Source organism: Eretmochelys imbricata, chromosome 10, assembly GCF_965152235.1.
Source record: "Eretmochelys imbricata isolate rEreImb1 chromosome 10, rEreImb1.hap1, whole genome shotgun sequence".
Taxonomy (NCBI): Eukaryota; Metazoa; Chordata; order Testudines; family Cheloniidae; genus Eretmochelys; species Eretmochelys imbricata.
Window position 1 is genome coordinate 44479688 of NC_135581.1, and position 16798 is coordinate 44496485.

Here is a 16798-nt window from a genome sequence, read left to right on the forward strand (position 1 = left end):
CTCTGTGCTCCTCACTTGTCCCTTAAGATTGTTTCCGTTGGAAAAAAGATGTCCTTTTAAATTCCTTTAAAAAACTGGCTCATGCCAGTGGACTTCGGTGACCTCTTAGCTGTTCAAACTTCAGTACGGTTCTTGGTCTCCATTTGCTACTTTTTGTGTTTAGCAATAGCCTGTGCAGCTGTCAGAAATTCACTGCTGGTCTTTGCATTAGGTTCTGCTCCTGCCGCCTTCTAATTGTATTATTTTAAAACAAATCTATCTGTATAGGTTGCTATGCAGAGTTCTATACCGGTTTGTAGTGGACAAGAGGAGACTGAATGGAATAAAATTTGGTTTAAAAGAGCAACTTTTACACTCAAGGAGTCCCAATGCACATTCTCTCCCAGCCTTGGCCATTTCAGCTTCTTTTATTTAGAGGGGAAATGTTGACGCTTTCCTTGCCTAAGAGGATCTCCTTAACCCTTAGAACAAGTGAAGAAAGGTATACTCATCCTCAGCTCCTTCCCCCCAATACTCCAACTCCATTGCCCTCAGGCAACCCCCTGGAGACAGCCCAGCCCAAATACCACCCTTCCCTGCAGCTGGCTGTATTGCTCTCTCGGATCTGGCTCCCTTCTGGTTTCCTACCCAGTCCTGCCTGGACTAGATCAACTCACCTTCCACACTTTCAGGATCCCAGCCCAATGGATCCTGTCCCAGCCAGTGAAACTGGTCAAGTGGGGAGTATTTGCCAGGCCTCAGGAACGTTTTCCATCAACAAAATATAGTGAGACTGAATCAGGACTCACTCATGGCAGAAGTCCCAACCTCCCACCAAGCCACTACCAGAAACCCTCCCCACTCCCCAGACTACTGCCCCTAAACCTGGAAAACCCTAAGAAACCATCAGAGGCAAGTGCTACAAACAGCATTTGTGATACTGGGTGTGTTGGAAGGGACACACCCTGCTATATTCAACACATTTTTAGTAACATAGGTTACTAAATCTATGAGCCTTGTTTCAGATCTAGAGAAACCTGATTCACAGGGGGAGGCGTCAGCAAATCCGCTCCTACATGTTGAAGAAGATTTTCAGGGGTTCACTGTTCTCACTGGAGTCATTCAAGCAGGGACAGAAGTATGGGTAAAGCTTTTCTGTGAAAGTATCCATGAAAGTGTAGATATGGGACATCTTATTAGCATCATAAAAGGACACCTGTCCCCCCTCATAGTCCAGATACACCCCAATCCTAGACAGGCTAGTGCTCAGGGTCAGACCTCTCGCAGGTATATCCAAAGCTTTAAACTTATTCCTGTTCCTGAGCCTTATAAGCCAGTATCCATCCCTGGGTGATAATGTGTTGTTCCCTTTCCGGTTGATGGACTCTTTGACCACCCCCAAAGTCCATTTGGTCTTGTTCTCCACCTCCACTTCCCAATAATGTTTTCCTGACGTGAATCCTTCAGACCCCAGGACAGCTACACTGGAATCAAACCTCTCTGGGGTATCTGGGAGCATCTGTTTTGTGTCATCATGTCTCACGCAGCGCAGATCTTCAGAGAGAATGAGGTTTGGATGCGCTGTCTTCGGGTCCAGAATCACCAAGGAAAGACCTTGGTAGAAAAAGAAAACATGGTTAGCAGAGAAAGCATTTTAACATGGTACTTTCTACAGAGTAACCAGGGCCCTGGGAATGCTGCCAAAATGTCCCAGAACTGAGAAATTCTCCTCTTTCCTGGGGGCCTCTCATCAGCAAACCAGAGAATCAGAGCAGACAGAGGAAGAAGAGCTCTACACATAGCTGGGTTCGTCACCAAATCGTTCCAAAACGACCCAGCAAGGTAGGTGCAACCAAACCAAAGGAAAAACTATGGGGAAAATCTATTTGGGGGAGATTTCAGAGTAGCAGCCGTGTTAGTCTGTATTCACAAAAAGAAAAGGAGTACTTGTGGCACCTTAGAGACTAACAAATTTATTTGAGCATAAGCTTTCGTGAGCTTTGGATGCATCCGATGAAGTGAGCTGTAGCTCATGAAAGCTTATGCTCAAATAAACTTGTTAGTCTCTAAGGTGCCACAAGTACTCCTTTTCTTTTTGCGGATACAGACTAACACGGCTGCTACTCTGAAACTCATCAGATAGTCCTTTTAAGTGCTTTCACTCTTTAATCAGATTACAACGTTGCTCTCCCACAAAATACCTCTTAGCCTAGAGAGAAAGGAAGCCAGCCATTTTAATCCTACATCTTCCACTAATTAGCACTACATTTCTCAAGCCATATCTAACAAGGGTTCCCAAACATCCATCACCACATTCCTCCACCTCTCCTATTTTACAAATGGGTTAAGTGAGTACCTGGGAGGTGGACCAAGGTTATAAAAGAAATTTATAGCACAGCTGGGACTAGAATCCAGGAAGAGCCATGTCCCATCTACAGAGCCTCTCAGAAAACGTATGCCAGATCGTCTGTTAAAGCTCTAAAATAGAGTTACTTCTAGTAGCATAGATACATTAACAAATATTACAATATGCTACACATATGTAACTAAAGTGTAGAAAAGTGTGTGTAGGTATATTGTATCATCTGAGAAATAGTGTGATTGTGTCTTGCATGTGCTGACAACAGGATGTCAGAAATGTACAATTATAATTTCATAACAAACTTGCATGATATTATATTGCATTACTTGAGACACAGGATACAGCCTTGTAATAAAATCATAAAGCATAGACAAAGGAGGGTGGAGTTAAGTTTTGCAATTTCCTGAATTTACTATGACTTTGCAACCTTAACATTGCTTCATGGTGCTTTTTTTGTACAGAAGATATTACATATCCCCCCGCCCTTCAAAAAATGTTAAAAAAATATTAAGGTTGTAAAACCAACCACTCAAATGTTAGGAAATATCAGAATTAAGGTTTCTGTTCAACCTTAATTGGCTCCCTTGTGTGTATGCATCATGATACTGTCTTGAATTACATGATCATGTGCTATTTCTTCCACAGGACTTCAGAGTGAATGAACAGTTATTTCATTTTTGTTTTTCATTCTCCTCATTCAGGGTGTGGCCCCAAGCCTTATTTATTGCACATCATCCAAATCCCAAAACTATTAATTCTCTCCTGGGCATTTCTGTGGTGCTCTCATCATAGTATTTGATCACATACGTGAATGAATTTATCTTCCCAGCATGCCTCTGAGTTTTACAAAATCTAACAGTACTAGAAATATTTTAATAATTTTCAAAAATTAAATTTAAATGATTTTTTTTGTTTAGATGTAAATCTTTCCCTCTAGTGCTGGGACTCCAGGCATATCAGCATGTTGTTATTGCATGTGAACTACAGATTGAAACAGACTAGAAACTATGGGGGAAACTGCATGTAATAGCTCATTTATCATTTTGAAAATCAGGATGGAACAGCAACACAAAAGGAAAAATAAAAGCCGGACTGAAAAAAAGCAGGAATGGGTCAAATGGCTGTAGCAAATAATGAAGCAATATCTCATTACCTGGTCTGAGGATGGATTTCATTTCCTTCCATGCAGTGTACTGAATTGGACCCTTGAACTGTCCCAGGCTTAGTTCACGACAGACAAGTGCACCCAGAGATAAGGTGCTTGCTTTTTGCTCCAAGCTGTGTAGGACACAAAGCACGCTGCCTGTTAGATTGTGTTTACAGTGTCTGGTAAATACAGATGCTACAGATGCACTAATGCTACAAAAAACAATGCAGCATCTTTGGTAAAATGTTAAAGAAAGTTTCTTGGACTGGATTCAAGTCCTTTTGATTCCCCTTTCTGTGAACATTCTAGCAAACAAGCTGTACTGGCACTGGGATTAATTAAACCACTGTGTCCAATCTAATATGATCATATGATTACAAAATTGTGATAAATCTTGTACAAAGTATGCCTTGTGAGGTATCATTGGAAAAAGTTATAATCTGCTGAGTATTATTATCTTGTTGTACTCTGTGTATCGACATTGTGTGTGGAGTTATGAAATTTTGCTGTATGTTTGCAACTCAAACATATTGTGAGTCTGAGAAATGCCCACAGGTTAGCTCTTCAGCAACTGTAAACAAAAGCCTCTGCATGTCATTCCTGAAGACACCTCAAATGGGCACCTGCACAGAAGGTGCAAGCAAAAATTTGCAATTCATATGAAGGACTGATGGGAAAGCACAGACACAATTGAACTGCCTGACCCCTTGACACAGCAAAGATTTTTCCAGCAAAAAGGGTCAAGATATAAAAAGGGAGAAGAAAGGGTAGGAAAGAGGTGGCCAGGGTCCTATCTCTGGACTGGTGAATTCTAACAGAGGAAATTTTGAACAAAAGGATGGAGATCCCCAAAAACTATTTGGGCACCCAGAGAGACGTATAGAAAACTAGCAGATTGAACATCCCTGTTATCATTTTGGACTCACAAACTTCACCTGTAACACATTTTACCTGCTTTAGCTTCTAAATAACTCATTTCTTTTTCTTAGCTAATAAAACTTTAGTTAGTTTACCAAGAAATTGACTGACAGCATTGTCTTTGCAGTGAGCTCTTGAGCATCCATTGACCTGGGGGTAAGTGACAGTCTCTTTAAGGTGGCTGTAAGAACCTAAAGATGGTGATTTTGGGTTTTAATAACCTTTAATCACAGACATCCAGTTCATCTGGGTGGTGGTATAGGTTGGAGTGTCTAAGGGGACTGTCTGTGGCTCCATAGTAAGCTAGTATAGATCCAGTATAGATCCAGTAGATCCAGCTAGTATAGATCCAGTATAGACCCAGAAACACACATTTGTTGCTGATTTGGTTAAATCTAATTATATACTGCCAGTGAGGGAGTGTCTACCCCGTTCTTTGACAGTCTAACCTGAGACTGACTCTCTCAGCTGTGACCCATATCAGATATCGTGACAGGCACAAATACTCAGGATAAGCAAATCTGAAACCTGAATATTCACCAAAACTGAATTTCAGGTGGTGAAACTAATCAACAACAATAGAAAGTGGAATATCACACCCAATCATGTAATTCAGAATTTACACTCTTTTCATAGAATCACAGAATCATAGAATATCAGGGTTGGAAGGGACCTCAGGAGGTCATCTAGTCCAACCCCCTGCTCAAAAGCAGGACCAATCCCCAATTAAATCATCCCAGCCAGGGCTTTGTCAAGCCTGACCTTAAAAACGTCTAAGGAAGGAGATTCTATCACCTCCCTAGGTAACGCATTCCAGTGTTTCACCACCCTCCTAGTGAAAAAGTTTTTCCTAATATCCAACCTAAACCTCCCCCACTGCAACTTGAGACCATTACTCCTTGTCCTGTCCTCTTCTACCAATGAGAATAGTCTAGAACCATCCTCTCTGGAACCACCTCTCAGGTAGTTGAAAGCAGCTATCAAATCCTCCCTCATTCTTCTCTTCTGCAGACTAAACAATCCCAGTTCCCTCAGCCTCTCCTCATAAGTCATGTGTTCCAGACCCCTAATCATTTTTGTTGCCCTTCGCTGGACTCTTTCCAATTTATCCACATCCTTCTTGTAGTGTGGGGCCCAAAACTGGACACAGTACTCCAGATGAGGCCTCACCAATGTCGAATAGAGGGGGACGATCACGTCCCTCGATCTGCTCGCTATGCCCCTACTTATACATCCCAAAATGCCATTGGCCTTCTTGGCAACAAGGGCACACTGCTGACTCATATCCAGCTTCTCGTCCACTGTCACCCCTAGGTCCTTTTCCGCAGAACTGCTGCCTAGCCATTCGGTCCCTAGTCTGTAGCTGTGCATTGGGTTCTTCCGTCCTAAGTGCAGGACCCTGCAGTTATCCTTATTGAACCTCATCAGATTTCTTTTGGCCCAATCCTCCAATTTGTCTAGGTCCCTCTGTATCCTATCCCTGCCCTCCAGCATATCTACCACTCCTCCCAGTTTAGTATCATCCGCAAATTTGCTGAGAGTGCAATCCACACCATCCTCCAGATCATTTATGAAGATATTGAACAAAACCGGCCCCAGGACCGACTCCTGGGGCACTCCACTTGACACCGGCTGCCAACTAGACATGCAGCCATTGATCACTACCCGTTGAGCCCGACAATCTAGCCAACTTTCTACCCACCTTATAGTGCATTCATCCAGCCCATACTTCTTTAACTTGCTGACAAGAATATTGCGGGAGACCGTGTCAAAAGCTTTGCTAAAGTCAAGAAACAATACATCTACTGCTTTCCCTTCATCCACAGAACCAGTAATCTCATCATAGAAGGCGATTAGATTAGTCAGGCATGACCTTCCCTTGGTGAATCCATGCTGACTGTTCCTGATCACTTTCCTCTCATGTAAGTGCTTCAGGATTGATTCTTTGAGGACCTGCTCCATGATTTTTCCAGGGACTGAGGTGAGGCTGACTGGCCTGTAGTTCCCAGGATCCTCCTTCTTTCCTTTTTTAAAGATTGGCACTACATTAGCCTTTTTCCAGTCATCCAGGACTTCCCCCGTTCGCCACGAGTTTTCAAAGATAATGGCCAATGGCTCTGCAATCACAGCCGCCAATTCCTTTAGCACTCTCGGATGCAACTCGTCCAGCCCCATGGACTTGTGCACGTCCAGCTTTTCTAAATAGTCCCTAACCACCTCTTTCTCCACAGAGGGCTGGCCATCTATTCCCCATGTTGTGATGCCCAGCGCAGCAGTCTGGGAGCTGACCTTGTTAGTGAAGACAGAGGCAAAAAAAGCATTGAGTACATTAGCTTTTTCCACATCCTCTGTCACTAGGTTGCCTCCCTCATTCAGTAAGGGGCCCACACTTTCCTTGGCTTTCTTCTTGTTGCCAACATACCTGAAGAAACCCTTCTTGTTACTCTTAACATCTCTCGCTAGCTGCAGCTCCAGGTGCGATTTGGCCCTCCTGATTTCATTCCTACATGCCCGAGCAATATTTTTATACTCTTCCCTGGTCATATGTCCAACCTTCCACTTCTTGTAAGCTTCTTTTTTATGTTTAAGATCCGCTAAGATTTCACCGTTAAGCCCAGCTGGTCGCCTGCCATATTTACTATTCTTTCGACACATCGGGATGGTTTGTGCCTGTAACCTCAACAGGGATTCCTTGAAATACAGCCAGCTCTCCTGGACTCCTTTCCCCTTCATGTTAGTCCCCCAGGGGATCCTACCCATCCGTTCCCTGAGGGAGTCAAAGTCTGCTTTCCAGAAGTCCAGGGTCCGTATCCTGCTGCTTACCTTTCTTCCCTGTGTCAGGATCCTGAACTCAACCGACTCATGGTCACTGCCTCCCAGATTCCCATCCACTTTTGCTTCCCCTACTAATTCTTCCTGGTTTGTGAGCAGCAGGTCAAGAAAAGCTCCCCCCCTAGTTGGTTCCTCTAGCACTTGCACCAGGAAATTGTCCCCTACGCTTTCCAAAAACTTCCTGGATTGTTGATCAGTAGCATAAATCATCCAATCTGGGAATGAGAATAATACCACGTGATTTATGTATGGCACCAACCCCACACAAATTCCATATTCTGACTATTCGCATCGTGCTGTTTGCAAACAATCTGCAGACCAGCAATCATTTGCTGAAGAAATTTGTGAATAATTATGAACAGCTAAATTTGAGAATTTCACAATTTGTTCATAAATGGTTTTGCAAACAGAAAGAAGCAAAATTTGTCAACTAAATGATTTGTTATGAACTATTTGCCCAGCTCTAACAGAGACTGAAGAATCCTATAAACATGTACTTACTGTTCCATGAAGGTTTTTATGCCCTGTCAAAGGAAAAAAAGAGAAAGGTAAGAAGAGCTATTTATTAACTGTGTCATTCTGTATGGCACATGTTAATAGTATTTAGAACCCCAGCAGCCAGCTATATGTTGTGGTGGAAAGGAAATTGACAGTTTTTTTGAACTCTCAAAGGAGAAGATGACCCTGACCTGCCACAGCCTCTTCCTCTGAAACTGTCTCTATCCTTCCTCCAGAGCATGTTCCATTTCTCCCTCCTGGCCAGGGTCTGAGGGGTGATTTCAGCAAACATGCTTCTCAGGATATTTGGTATTTCACAGCTTGTTCTGGTTTTGATATTGGAGATGCAACCAACCCCTTAGAGGGAATTATGGGAAATGTCCTGCTTAGAAACAGTTCCATGAATATATTCTACTTTTTCTATTTCCTTTCTTGTGCTCTTTGGCTGGGATTGTCAAAGGGGCCGAAGGGAGTTTGGCACCCAAATCCCAAGGAAAGTCCATAGGAGTTGGGCACACTTTAGCTCCTTTGAATTTCTCAGCTTTTATTACACAGGACAAGTCAATCAGAATCCTTCCTTCCTGAAGTTTCATCTGCTCCTATTACTTATTCCCCAACCAAAATCACAATCCATTGGCTGTCCCAGTGCAGGTCTTGGTATCAGGATTATCTCAGAGGATCAGGCTTTCAGGTGAGGAGTAAGCAGGAGAGCAGAACTCTTAACAAAAACAATTAGCCTATTTTCATGCACATTCCCTCCATAATAAAATCCAGGCATTAGCTTTGACAAATGTTTCTAAATAAATATTTTAAAGCATCTCATTAGGAATCAGCTGGGATAAGAACTATCAAGAGGTAAAAACCAATGATGGTGACTTGGATCACCCTTCTCCAGTTCTCCCTCCCATGTGCTCTGCAGAAGGAACTTCTTGGTCCCCAAATTATTACTCTGTCAGTCTACACTTCACTCTGTGTTAGTGTTTAAGTCCAGATTTCTCACTGTAAGGAAGTCGATAGAACTGTGCTGGTAGAGCCGGGACTGAATGCGTAACACTGTCTCCTTGGCTCGCTGCCACTTTTCCTGGAGCTTGTTTAGATTCGCCTCCATTTCTTGGAGGAAGATTTTCCCCTCCTCTTGCAGCTCATTCATTAATCTTTTCTCCCTTCCATGCAGGAACTGGTGGAGCTTCAGAAACTCTAAGGAGATGTGGTGCTGAAGATGAAATTTGTTCTCCTGGAAAACACACACAGTTTGTTAATGGGAAATATCTTGTACTCAGCAGCTTCAGATAAAAACATTTACTCAGATAACTAATTGCTACCAGCTCGTAAAGCACAAGTGACAAATCACTTGTTTCATATTTTATAATTGCCAGTGTATCCTGTGAACCATTTATACCTTCTTAGAGGATTGTAGAATCTGCTTTACAAGGACAGACCCTTGGTCTGTCAAGTCTGCTATTGAACTCCTGCCAGGACAAATACAAAACAGTTACTAACATGTTCTATAACTTTTGTTCTTCGAGATGTGTTGCACATGTCCATTCCACTTTAAGTGTATGCACGCCCAGTGCACTATTGTCAAAGATTTTTCCCCTAGAGATACCCCGTTGGGACAGCGCATACATTATTTACCCTGTTAATGCAAAACACAAATGTTACTAGTGGTCAAAGCATTATCCTCAAGAAGCAAAAGAGGATGCAAAACAGGCAGTGCTGAGCAAACCTCATGTTATGAAAGTCTGGCCCATCTTCAACAGGTGCTTCCTGATTGTGCTGCTGCCTTGAAACTCATTAATATTGCAATAAATGTAAGGTTGTTTCAGGAGCAACTGTGTTTTTCCAGTGAGACCTGGTGAAACGCAGTGAATCTGACTGAGTTCACTTTGAGTTAGTTTGAACTGCGAATCATAACCAAAGAAATATTCCACAAACCTTTTTGAACTCATTAGAGCTGGTCAGGAATTTTTTGATGAAATGATTTTTTGCCAGAAAATGCATGTTCATCAAAACTGAAACTTTCCATGGAAAAGGGCCAGTTTTGGTGAAAATTTTGTTGGGAAGGTTTCTGAGGCCCAGGAGGGAATTTCTGGGCAAAGCGAGAGAGATAGAGAATCTGTACCGCAGGCTAGCCAACAGCCTGGTGATTAGGACACTTGCTAGGATATGAAAGATTTGGGTTCAATCCCCTGCTCTGCCTGATTTACAGCAGGGACAAGAAGCTAGGTCTCCCACATCTTAGGCAATACCCTGACCCCCAATATTACACTGTGAGAAGTCTTGGTTTCATCCTGCTCTGGAATGGGAACAATTTCTGAAGTCTTGAAAATATTTGTGGGACAGGAAAAACATTTCCCACCCAGCTCTAGAACCGATAGCGTACACTTTGCAGAGCTCTAGAAATAAGCAGATCTGGGAAGAATGGTAGATATTTATAACTGTCTCCTGGTTACACCTGATGGAGCAGTTTCTTTACTCCGCACATTCAGGAAGCTAATGATCCAAACTCTACTCCCATTTAGCTCCATTGCTAAGAAATTAAGACAGTGTGCAGTTTTTGTAGGTAATAGAAGATGTCTTGGGTGCATTGTCAGGTGTGAGGCCTTCAGCAGTGATGGGGAAACCTCAAACATGCAGAGGTTTGGTTCAAGTAAGGCCCCAACATTCAGATGTTAATCAGACTTATCCAGACCTTTGGGATTTCTGTGCAATGGATGGATGAAATGACCTCTTGAGGTCCCTTCCAGCCTTACATTTCTATGATGCCCAAAACAGCTGAACATGCATATTGGATTCTGGAAGATGGGCTGTTGAGGGACTTAGTGGGCAAAGCCAATGAAGTTCTCTCCAAGTGCTTTTTTGAATGCCCATGCAGCAAAGGATTTTTTTAATGCAGGCACATTTCAATGTGCATTAAGATGCTTAATATATACATCCGCATATTTACCGCACATAATTTTGTTCTTAGTAGTAAACAGACTACTCACGCTAGACTCTTTGTTCTAATAAGAAACCCCTAAGTGCTGTTCTCATCAAGAATGCCACCTGAAGTGCATTAAAATCAGGTCTTTTTGAATGAATGCTACTCACTTTGTGACAAGAGATCTTCTCTTGCCGGGCATTCTTCAGAGTCTTTAATTCCTGCACAGTGGCCTCCAACTGAGTTCTGATGGAGATCAGCTTTTCCTGTTGGTATGACAAACACAGGCATTATGTTGTAACGTATGTAGTTATTTATATTAGCTGAAGCTAAATGGATGTCTGGGAGATGGACCTAATGAGACCTAATTTTTCTCTTGCAGTTTTCCACTTGTTATGTTGGAGATCAGTTGAGATTAGGGGTACCAGAGGCATTTAGATTATTCTCTGTAATCTATGGAAAGACAACAGGAAATAGGTCAGTGGTTCTCAACCAGGGGTACATGTACCCCTGGGGGTATGCAAAGGTCTTCCAGGGGGTACATCAACTCATCTAAATATTTGCCTAATTTTAAAGCAGGCTAAATAAAAAGCACTAGCAAAGTCAGTACAAACTAAAATTTCATACAGACAATGACTTGTTTATACTGCTTTATGTACTGAACTCTGAAATGTAAGTACAATATTTATACTCCAATTGTTTTATTTTGTAATTATATGATAAAAATGAAAAAGTAAGCCATTTTTCAGTAGCAGTGTGCTGTGACACTTTCGTATTTTTATGTCTGATTTTGTAAGCAAGTAATTTTTAAGTCAGGTGTAAGTTGGGGGTATGCAAGACAAATCAGACTCCTGAAAGGGGTGCAGTAGTCTGGAAAGGTTGAGAGCCACTGGGTTAGGCGACCTCAGTCCACAGCCTCCCTGCAGGTAGGACTGCTGCTGGGCAGTGGAACCCTTGTGGGGGAAGAGAGAATGGCAGACACTAGCCCATGAATATATAGCCTATTGCTGATCATATTTGGTACTTCTCTTTTAAAACGTTGTTTCTTTGATGGCTACTGCAGCCCTCCAAACCCAGGTTACTGTCCGCCAAACCCAGGTTACTGTCCTTGTGGATCAGTGCAGCATTCCCCTTCCCCCTTTAAGGGCATCATGCATGCTATCTACTCCATACCACTGTGAATGTCTCCCTGAACTGCTCCAGGAACAGGCCAGCAGGCACTCTGCCTCCTGAGATCAGTGAGACCCACCTAGGGCTCCACCTCTCCCCCATCCCAGAGAGCACAAGCCCTCCACTTCTGAGGCCATACAAAAGGTAGGAAGCAGAGGAGATTCCTACAGCCCACCTTTAAGGAGAGCTCAATACACTGGGGAGATACCAGCAACTTCCCTTAGCGTCTTAATCACTGCACAATAGTTAACTAGAGTCCTAAGCAGAATTTAAAGAGAGACTTTTGGCTGGGCAAGCTTGAATAATTAAACACAAATCCAGTCCCTCAGCCAATATCTGTCTCAGATCTCTTTGCTTTGAATGCAAATATATCTATAGAGGAGCTTTTCATCCCTCTCGCACTATCTCCTCCTGACAATGAATTCTGCAACAGTCATTACTGTGGGTTTGTGGTGTCACAGTCTGTTGTCATGGAAATTATCATGACATCACACACTGAGCTTTCGTGACCTCCCTGCTGGACAAATTTGAGAAGGAGCAAATATCTCTTCCAGTGCAAACATCTGGACAAATCAAAACATGTGGTGAGAAAGATTAGTGAAAGCTAAATCGGGGTGTGATGAATGGTGAATAAAAAACTTGCCCTTGTGACTAGATCTTACCCATTAGGATCTGCAGAATCTTAGCTTTTAGGAGTTTTTAAATGAAGGTTTTAGCCCTCATGGTTGGGAAGATCCCCTTTGAATGGGCCTCGTGTAATCAGTTGCAGTATTGTTTTCTTGAGTCTGCAGTTACACTGGATAACGGTGAACTGCCAAAGGCCCAAATCCTACCACCAGTATACAGCCTGAGCAGCCTGCTCTGTGCTGGGGACTTACTGAAACCCCCAGGTCATTCAGTGGAGCCAGTCACTGTTTGACACTCCAGCCTTGGGGCTAGACTAGCATCAGCAGCACCTGTGCTCCCACCACATGAAGGTGTGAAAGGAAAACCTTGAGAGTACAGACCCTATACAAATTCAGTTTATATGTTTTAAATGGCTTTTGTCTTGACAGGCTTTAAAGTAACTTCCCTCTACCAAGATGAAGATGCCAAAAGATAAGCTGCTTGCCTTATAGCCCAGTGCTAAAATAGAAAAAATCACTGTACATTCATCAGTTCTAAAGGAACTGCAGGTGATGAAACTGGACATAGGTTTGAGAACTTATCTTTAACTTTGCTGCTGGGTGAATGTTGAGTGATTGGTTGTTGCTAGGGTTCTTTTTTCAATCAGTTATTTTTATATGATTTTGATTTTGAACTTTCCTGTAAACTGGTGACACAATGTCATCTCAAGGCCTTTCCACCTGGTTACAACCAGGCCAGCTTCCCCAAAGTGGTCTCACGCATACAGAGTTTTGCTAATTTTGAGGGGTCAAAGATGTCAGTCTCTGTGGTATGCAAAACACTGCATTTTTTTTCAATGACTAATCTAAGTGGGACTTTTCCAGGAGGACACTTGCTAAGAAATTACCCAATTAGAAGCTCGTTGGAGCAAGTTGCATGGCTCCAAAGTTGGCCCAGAACTTGATTTGTCCAAAGAGCTTGGAGGGAGGCCTTGCAAGACTGAGCAAGCAAAATTTTCAAACTATAAGATCAAGGATAAGGTCAAGAAGCTTTGTCTTTTGGGTCAACAAGCCACTTGAGGCAAGACTGGCCATTTTGGGGACATGAAACCATGACATCAACAAACAGCCTTTGATCAACACCCAAATAAGGCCCTTTAACGTGTAGCGTTGCATCAGCAAAACATCACCATCTCTTTGCCTGCAGGTCCAGCTCTTACTCTACAAGAGTCCAGACTGCAAGAATTGAGAGTTCATGAGACCCTGTTATCTTACTTTTCCTTTTTGTACTTTTAACTGCTGGAAGACATCCCAGCTGCTTAATATTTTTTAATTTTGGTGTGGGAAAGTGTGGTTATGACCATGCATGTGTGTCTCAGCACCCTCAGAAAGTTCACACAATGAAGGCACCAGAAAGAAAAGTTCCCCAGGTTTAAACAGCTCTAAATATTGGATCATAAAATTACTCATTGGGATGTGTACAAAAGCATTGTGTTAAAGTCTGTATTCTAAAAGAAGAGGACCTTGTTAGCCATCACATAAAAAAGGAATTCTAAGAAGGCAGCTCTGTAATTGGCTTCCATATTAAGCTCTTGATGAGCTTTAAATCCTGGATTTGATTGATTTAGGTGCAATTCTTTAGTTGGGATTGAAAACAAAACAGAGAACCACCTTCTTAGAATCTTCTCTAGAATTGATAAGGATTGATTATTTTTAGCATTCATTTGACTATTTAATTCCAATCCAATATTGAGACTAACGTGTGGATTTGATTTTGATTTTTAGTTTAGTTTAAAAGTACCAATAGTAGCTTAGATGTTTTCTCAGGAACTTCATGAGAAGCCCATTAATAAAACTGATACTGAGTCACATTTCCTTCAGTATACAATGTGGGTTCAGAACCTTTGAGGATATCAGCTAATCAATTTAAAAGCCTGAGCAGCACCCAGTTATTAGCTTTTGATAAGTAGATCACCCTGCTCCCAAATTCTTGCTACAGTGGGGTCCAGGGGCAGCCCCACTTGAAACTAGGTCTTGTAGTATGCAAGGATATTCCTATCCTGCATGGGCTCTCCAAATCCTGTTCTGTCCCCTACACAGACAACCATGCTGGTTCTGGGCCACCGCCATGGAAAGAGGAGGCAGAATTTACCCCAAGAGCAGTAGTGTTCATCACAGTGGAATGTTAACTCCACTTCATAACTGACACATTTCATAGTCATCCTTCAGCACTGGGACAGTGTGACTGCTGGAAATTAGAGTATGCACAGGGCTCAAGCAATTTTATCACCTAGTACAGCTGGATGATATGATGGTAAAAATACCTGCATCCTCCACGGCTTCCGCTTTTGCTATCACTGGCAGTGAATTCCAGCTATGAAATGTAAATGCAGCCCTTGGGTCTCACTTTTGTCCCTCAGAATTTCTAGCTGCCCTATAACCTAGGAGGCTTAAACCTTCACCCCACCTCCAGAGTTGTGAGCACTTCAAGCCCTGGTGATGAAGATAAAATCCTCTGGCTAGTGACATATTGCATGAATATTCATGTTTTAATTGCAGCATGGACAGTGCTTAGTAAGCAAAAATCATGACTCAGATCCCTAAAATCAAGAGAGTGGCTTAAAATAATTATTTTTTAAAAAAATAATAAGTGTGGGGTTCTTTTTATTCACATCCTGGTTTTTGGAGTCTTTGGGGTTCACTTGGGTCATGTTTTCAAGTGTTTCTTCACAACCATGAAGGCTAGGATCCTGTTATTACTTTGAAATGAAAGCTGAGAGTCTCACACGATCATAGAATTCCAGGAGCCAGGACTTTAAGAATAATATCTAATATGGCAAGATTTTCAATAACATTGTGGGAGTTGGCAACACTGTAACGTATTGAATGTTCCACATTCTCTTCAGTGGAAAGGTCTCTCTGTAAAATGTGCTAAAGTAGCAGAGAATGTTTCACACCTTCCTTTGACTGAGCCTTACCACATAGAGCTGCACAGCGTCTGGGAGGAGTAGGAATTGGGAGCTTTGATCTTCAGGCTTCTGGGCATCTCTGCAGAGAAAACAGGCCAGTTTCCCATCCATCTTCCAGAAGAGCTTGAGAGGCTCTCCATGTTTGCTGCACTTCTGCTGGCATTTCCCTACGTGAAAGCCCTTGATCTTTTCCACTAGTTTTTCCAGCACTATGTTCCCTATGTACTGCCTGTCCGGGGACTGTGCTTGGCACTCTGGGCACAGGCAGACCTCCGCCCTGCCCCAGATTTCCTCAATACAGGGTCTGCAGAAGTTGTGGCCACAAGGCAAAATCACCGGCTCCTTAAACCATTCCAAGCACAGAGGGCAGGTCAATTCCTTGGTGAAATCTTCAGCTTGTGGCCCTGAGGGCAGGTCAGAGGAGCTGGTGCCAAGTAAGAGGTTTATTTTGCTTTCATTGTCACTTACAGAAGTGCATGAGGAAGAGGAGACGTTTGTGCTGGAGGAAGATGACATCGTGTTGGAGGGAAAGGTCTTAGATCAACTACCAAGCAAAGACCACCCTGTCAGAAGGGAAATGACTGGAATGAGATGCCCCTTCCTAGCCTAGGGCACAGATCTCTGAAACCCAGGCATGAGGAGGATCTGCAGCAAAACTCTCCTGTTGAGAGGAGCCTTGGGGAGAGATCTTTGACCAAGGCTGCACCCACCCACAAGCACAGTGTTAACCGCCCACGTTGGTGCATCAGCATAGTGTACATCCTGACACTGGGCCAGCCTTGCAGCTACTTAGGGAGTAATCAAATTTACCTGAGAGCCAGCCCTCAGGCTCACTCCCTGGTCTCCCACTAAACACTTGAGACTTTGCAGGTTGGTTGCAGACAATGCTCAACCCAGAGATGCGCACCCTGCGAGGAACTACCCATACAAAGTAACACAACCTATACAAGCATACACAGCCCCGCTCTATATCACCACGTACACACAACCATTCCTCAACCCCCGACCTCACAGATCTAGCCCCAGCACCGACAAAACCTTGCTCACCAGATGTATTACTGCACAAAAATGCATGTCCCAGCTACACTCCAGAACCTCCAGATATTCCCCAGCCCTAAAATATGCCCCAAACACACACACCTCATATCTCCTACATATACCAGAGAAATATGCAACAGAAACAACTATCCCTAAGTATGTCCTTGACACCCCAACTCACCACTACACAACTACCATCCACATATAGACCCGAGAAGCCCCAGTTTCCAGATATACCCCAGACACCATCACATACCAGCTAGGCATGCAAAAGTCACGTTTGGAAATGTAGGTCCATAGATGTATTTTTCACTGCTTCTTCACAGTGAGGTAATCATTTTAAAAGCAAAGCCAATCTAA

General features: G+C 43.0%; 1 protein-coding gene across 1 annotated transcript; it reads right to left on the bottom strand.

The window, feature by feature from the left end:
• Positions 1-873: 873 nt before the first annotated feature.
• TRIM69 (tripartite motif containing 69) lies at positions 874-15916 on the bottom strand. The gene is made up of 6 exons (XM_077828132.1): positions 15410-15916; positions 10827-10922; positions 8737-8970; positions 7740-7762; positions 3495-3619; positions 874-1593 (listed from the first exon to the last, which is right to left on the bottom strand). The coding sequence occupies exons 1-6, from the start codon at positions 15914-15916 to the stop codon at positions 1052-1054; spliced, it is 1527 nt and encodes a 508-aa protein (XP_077684258.1). The 3' UTR covers positions 874-1051.
• Positions 15917-16798: the final 882 nt, after the last annotated feature.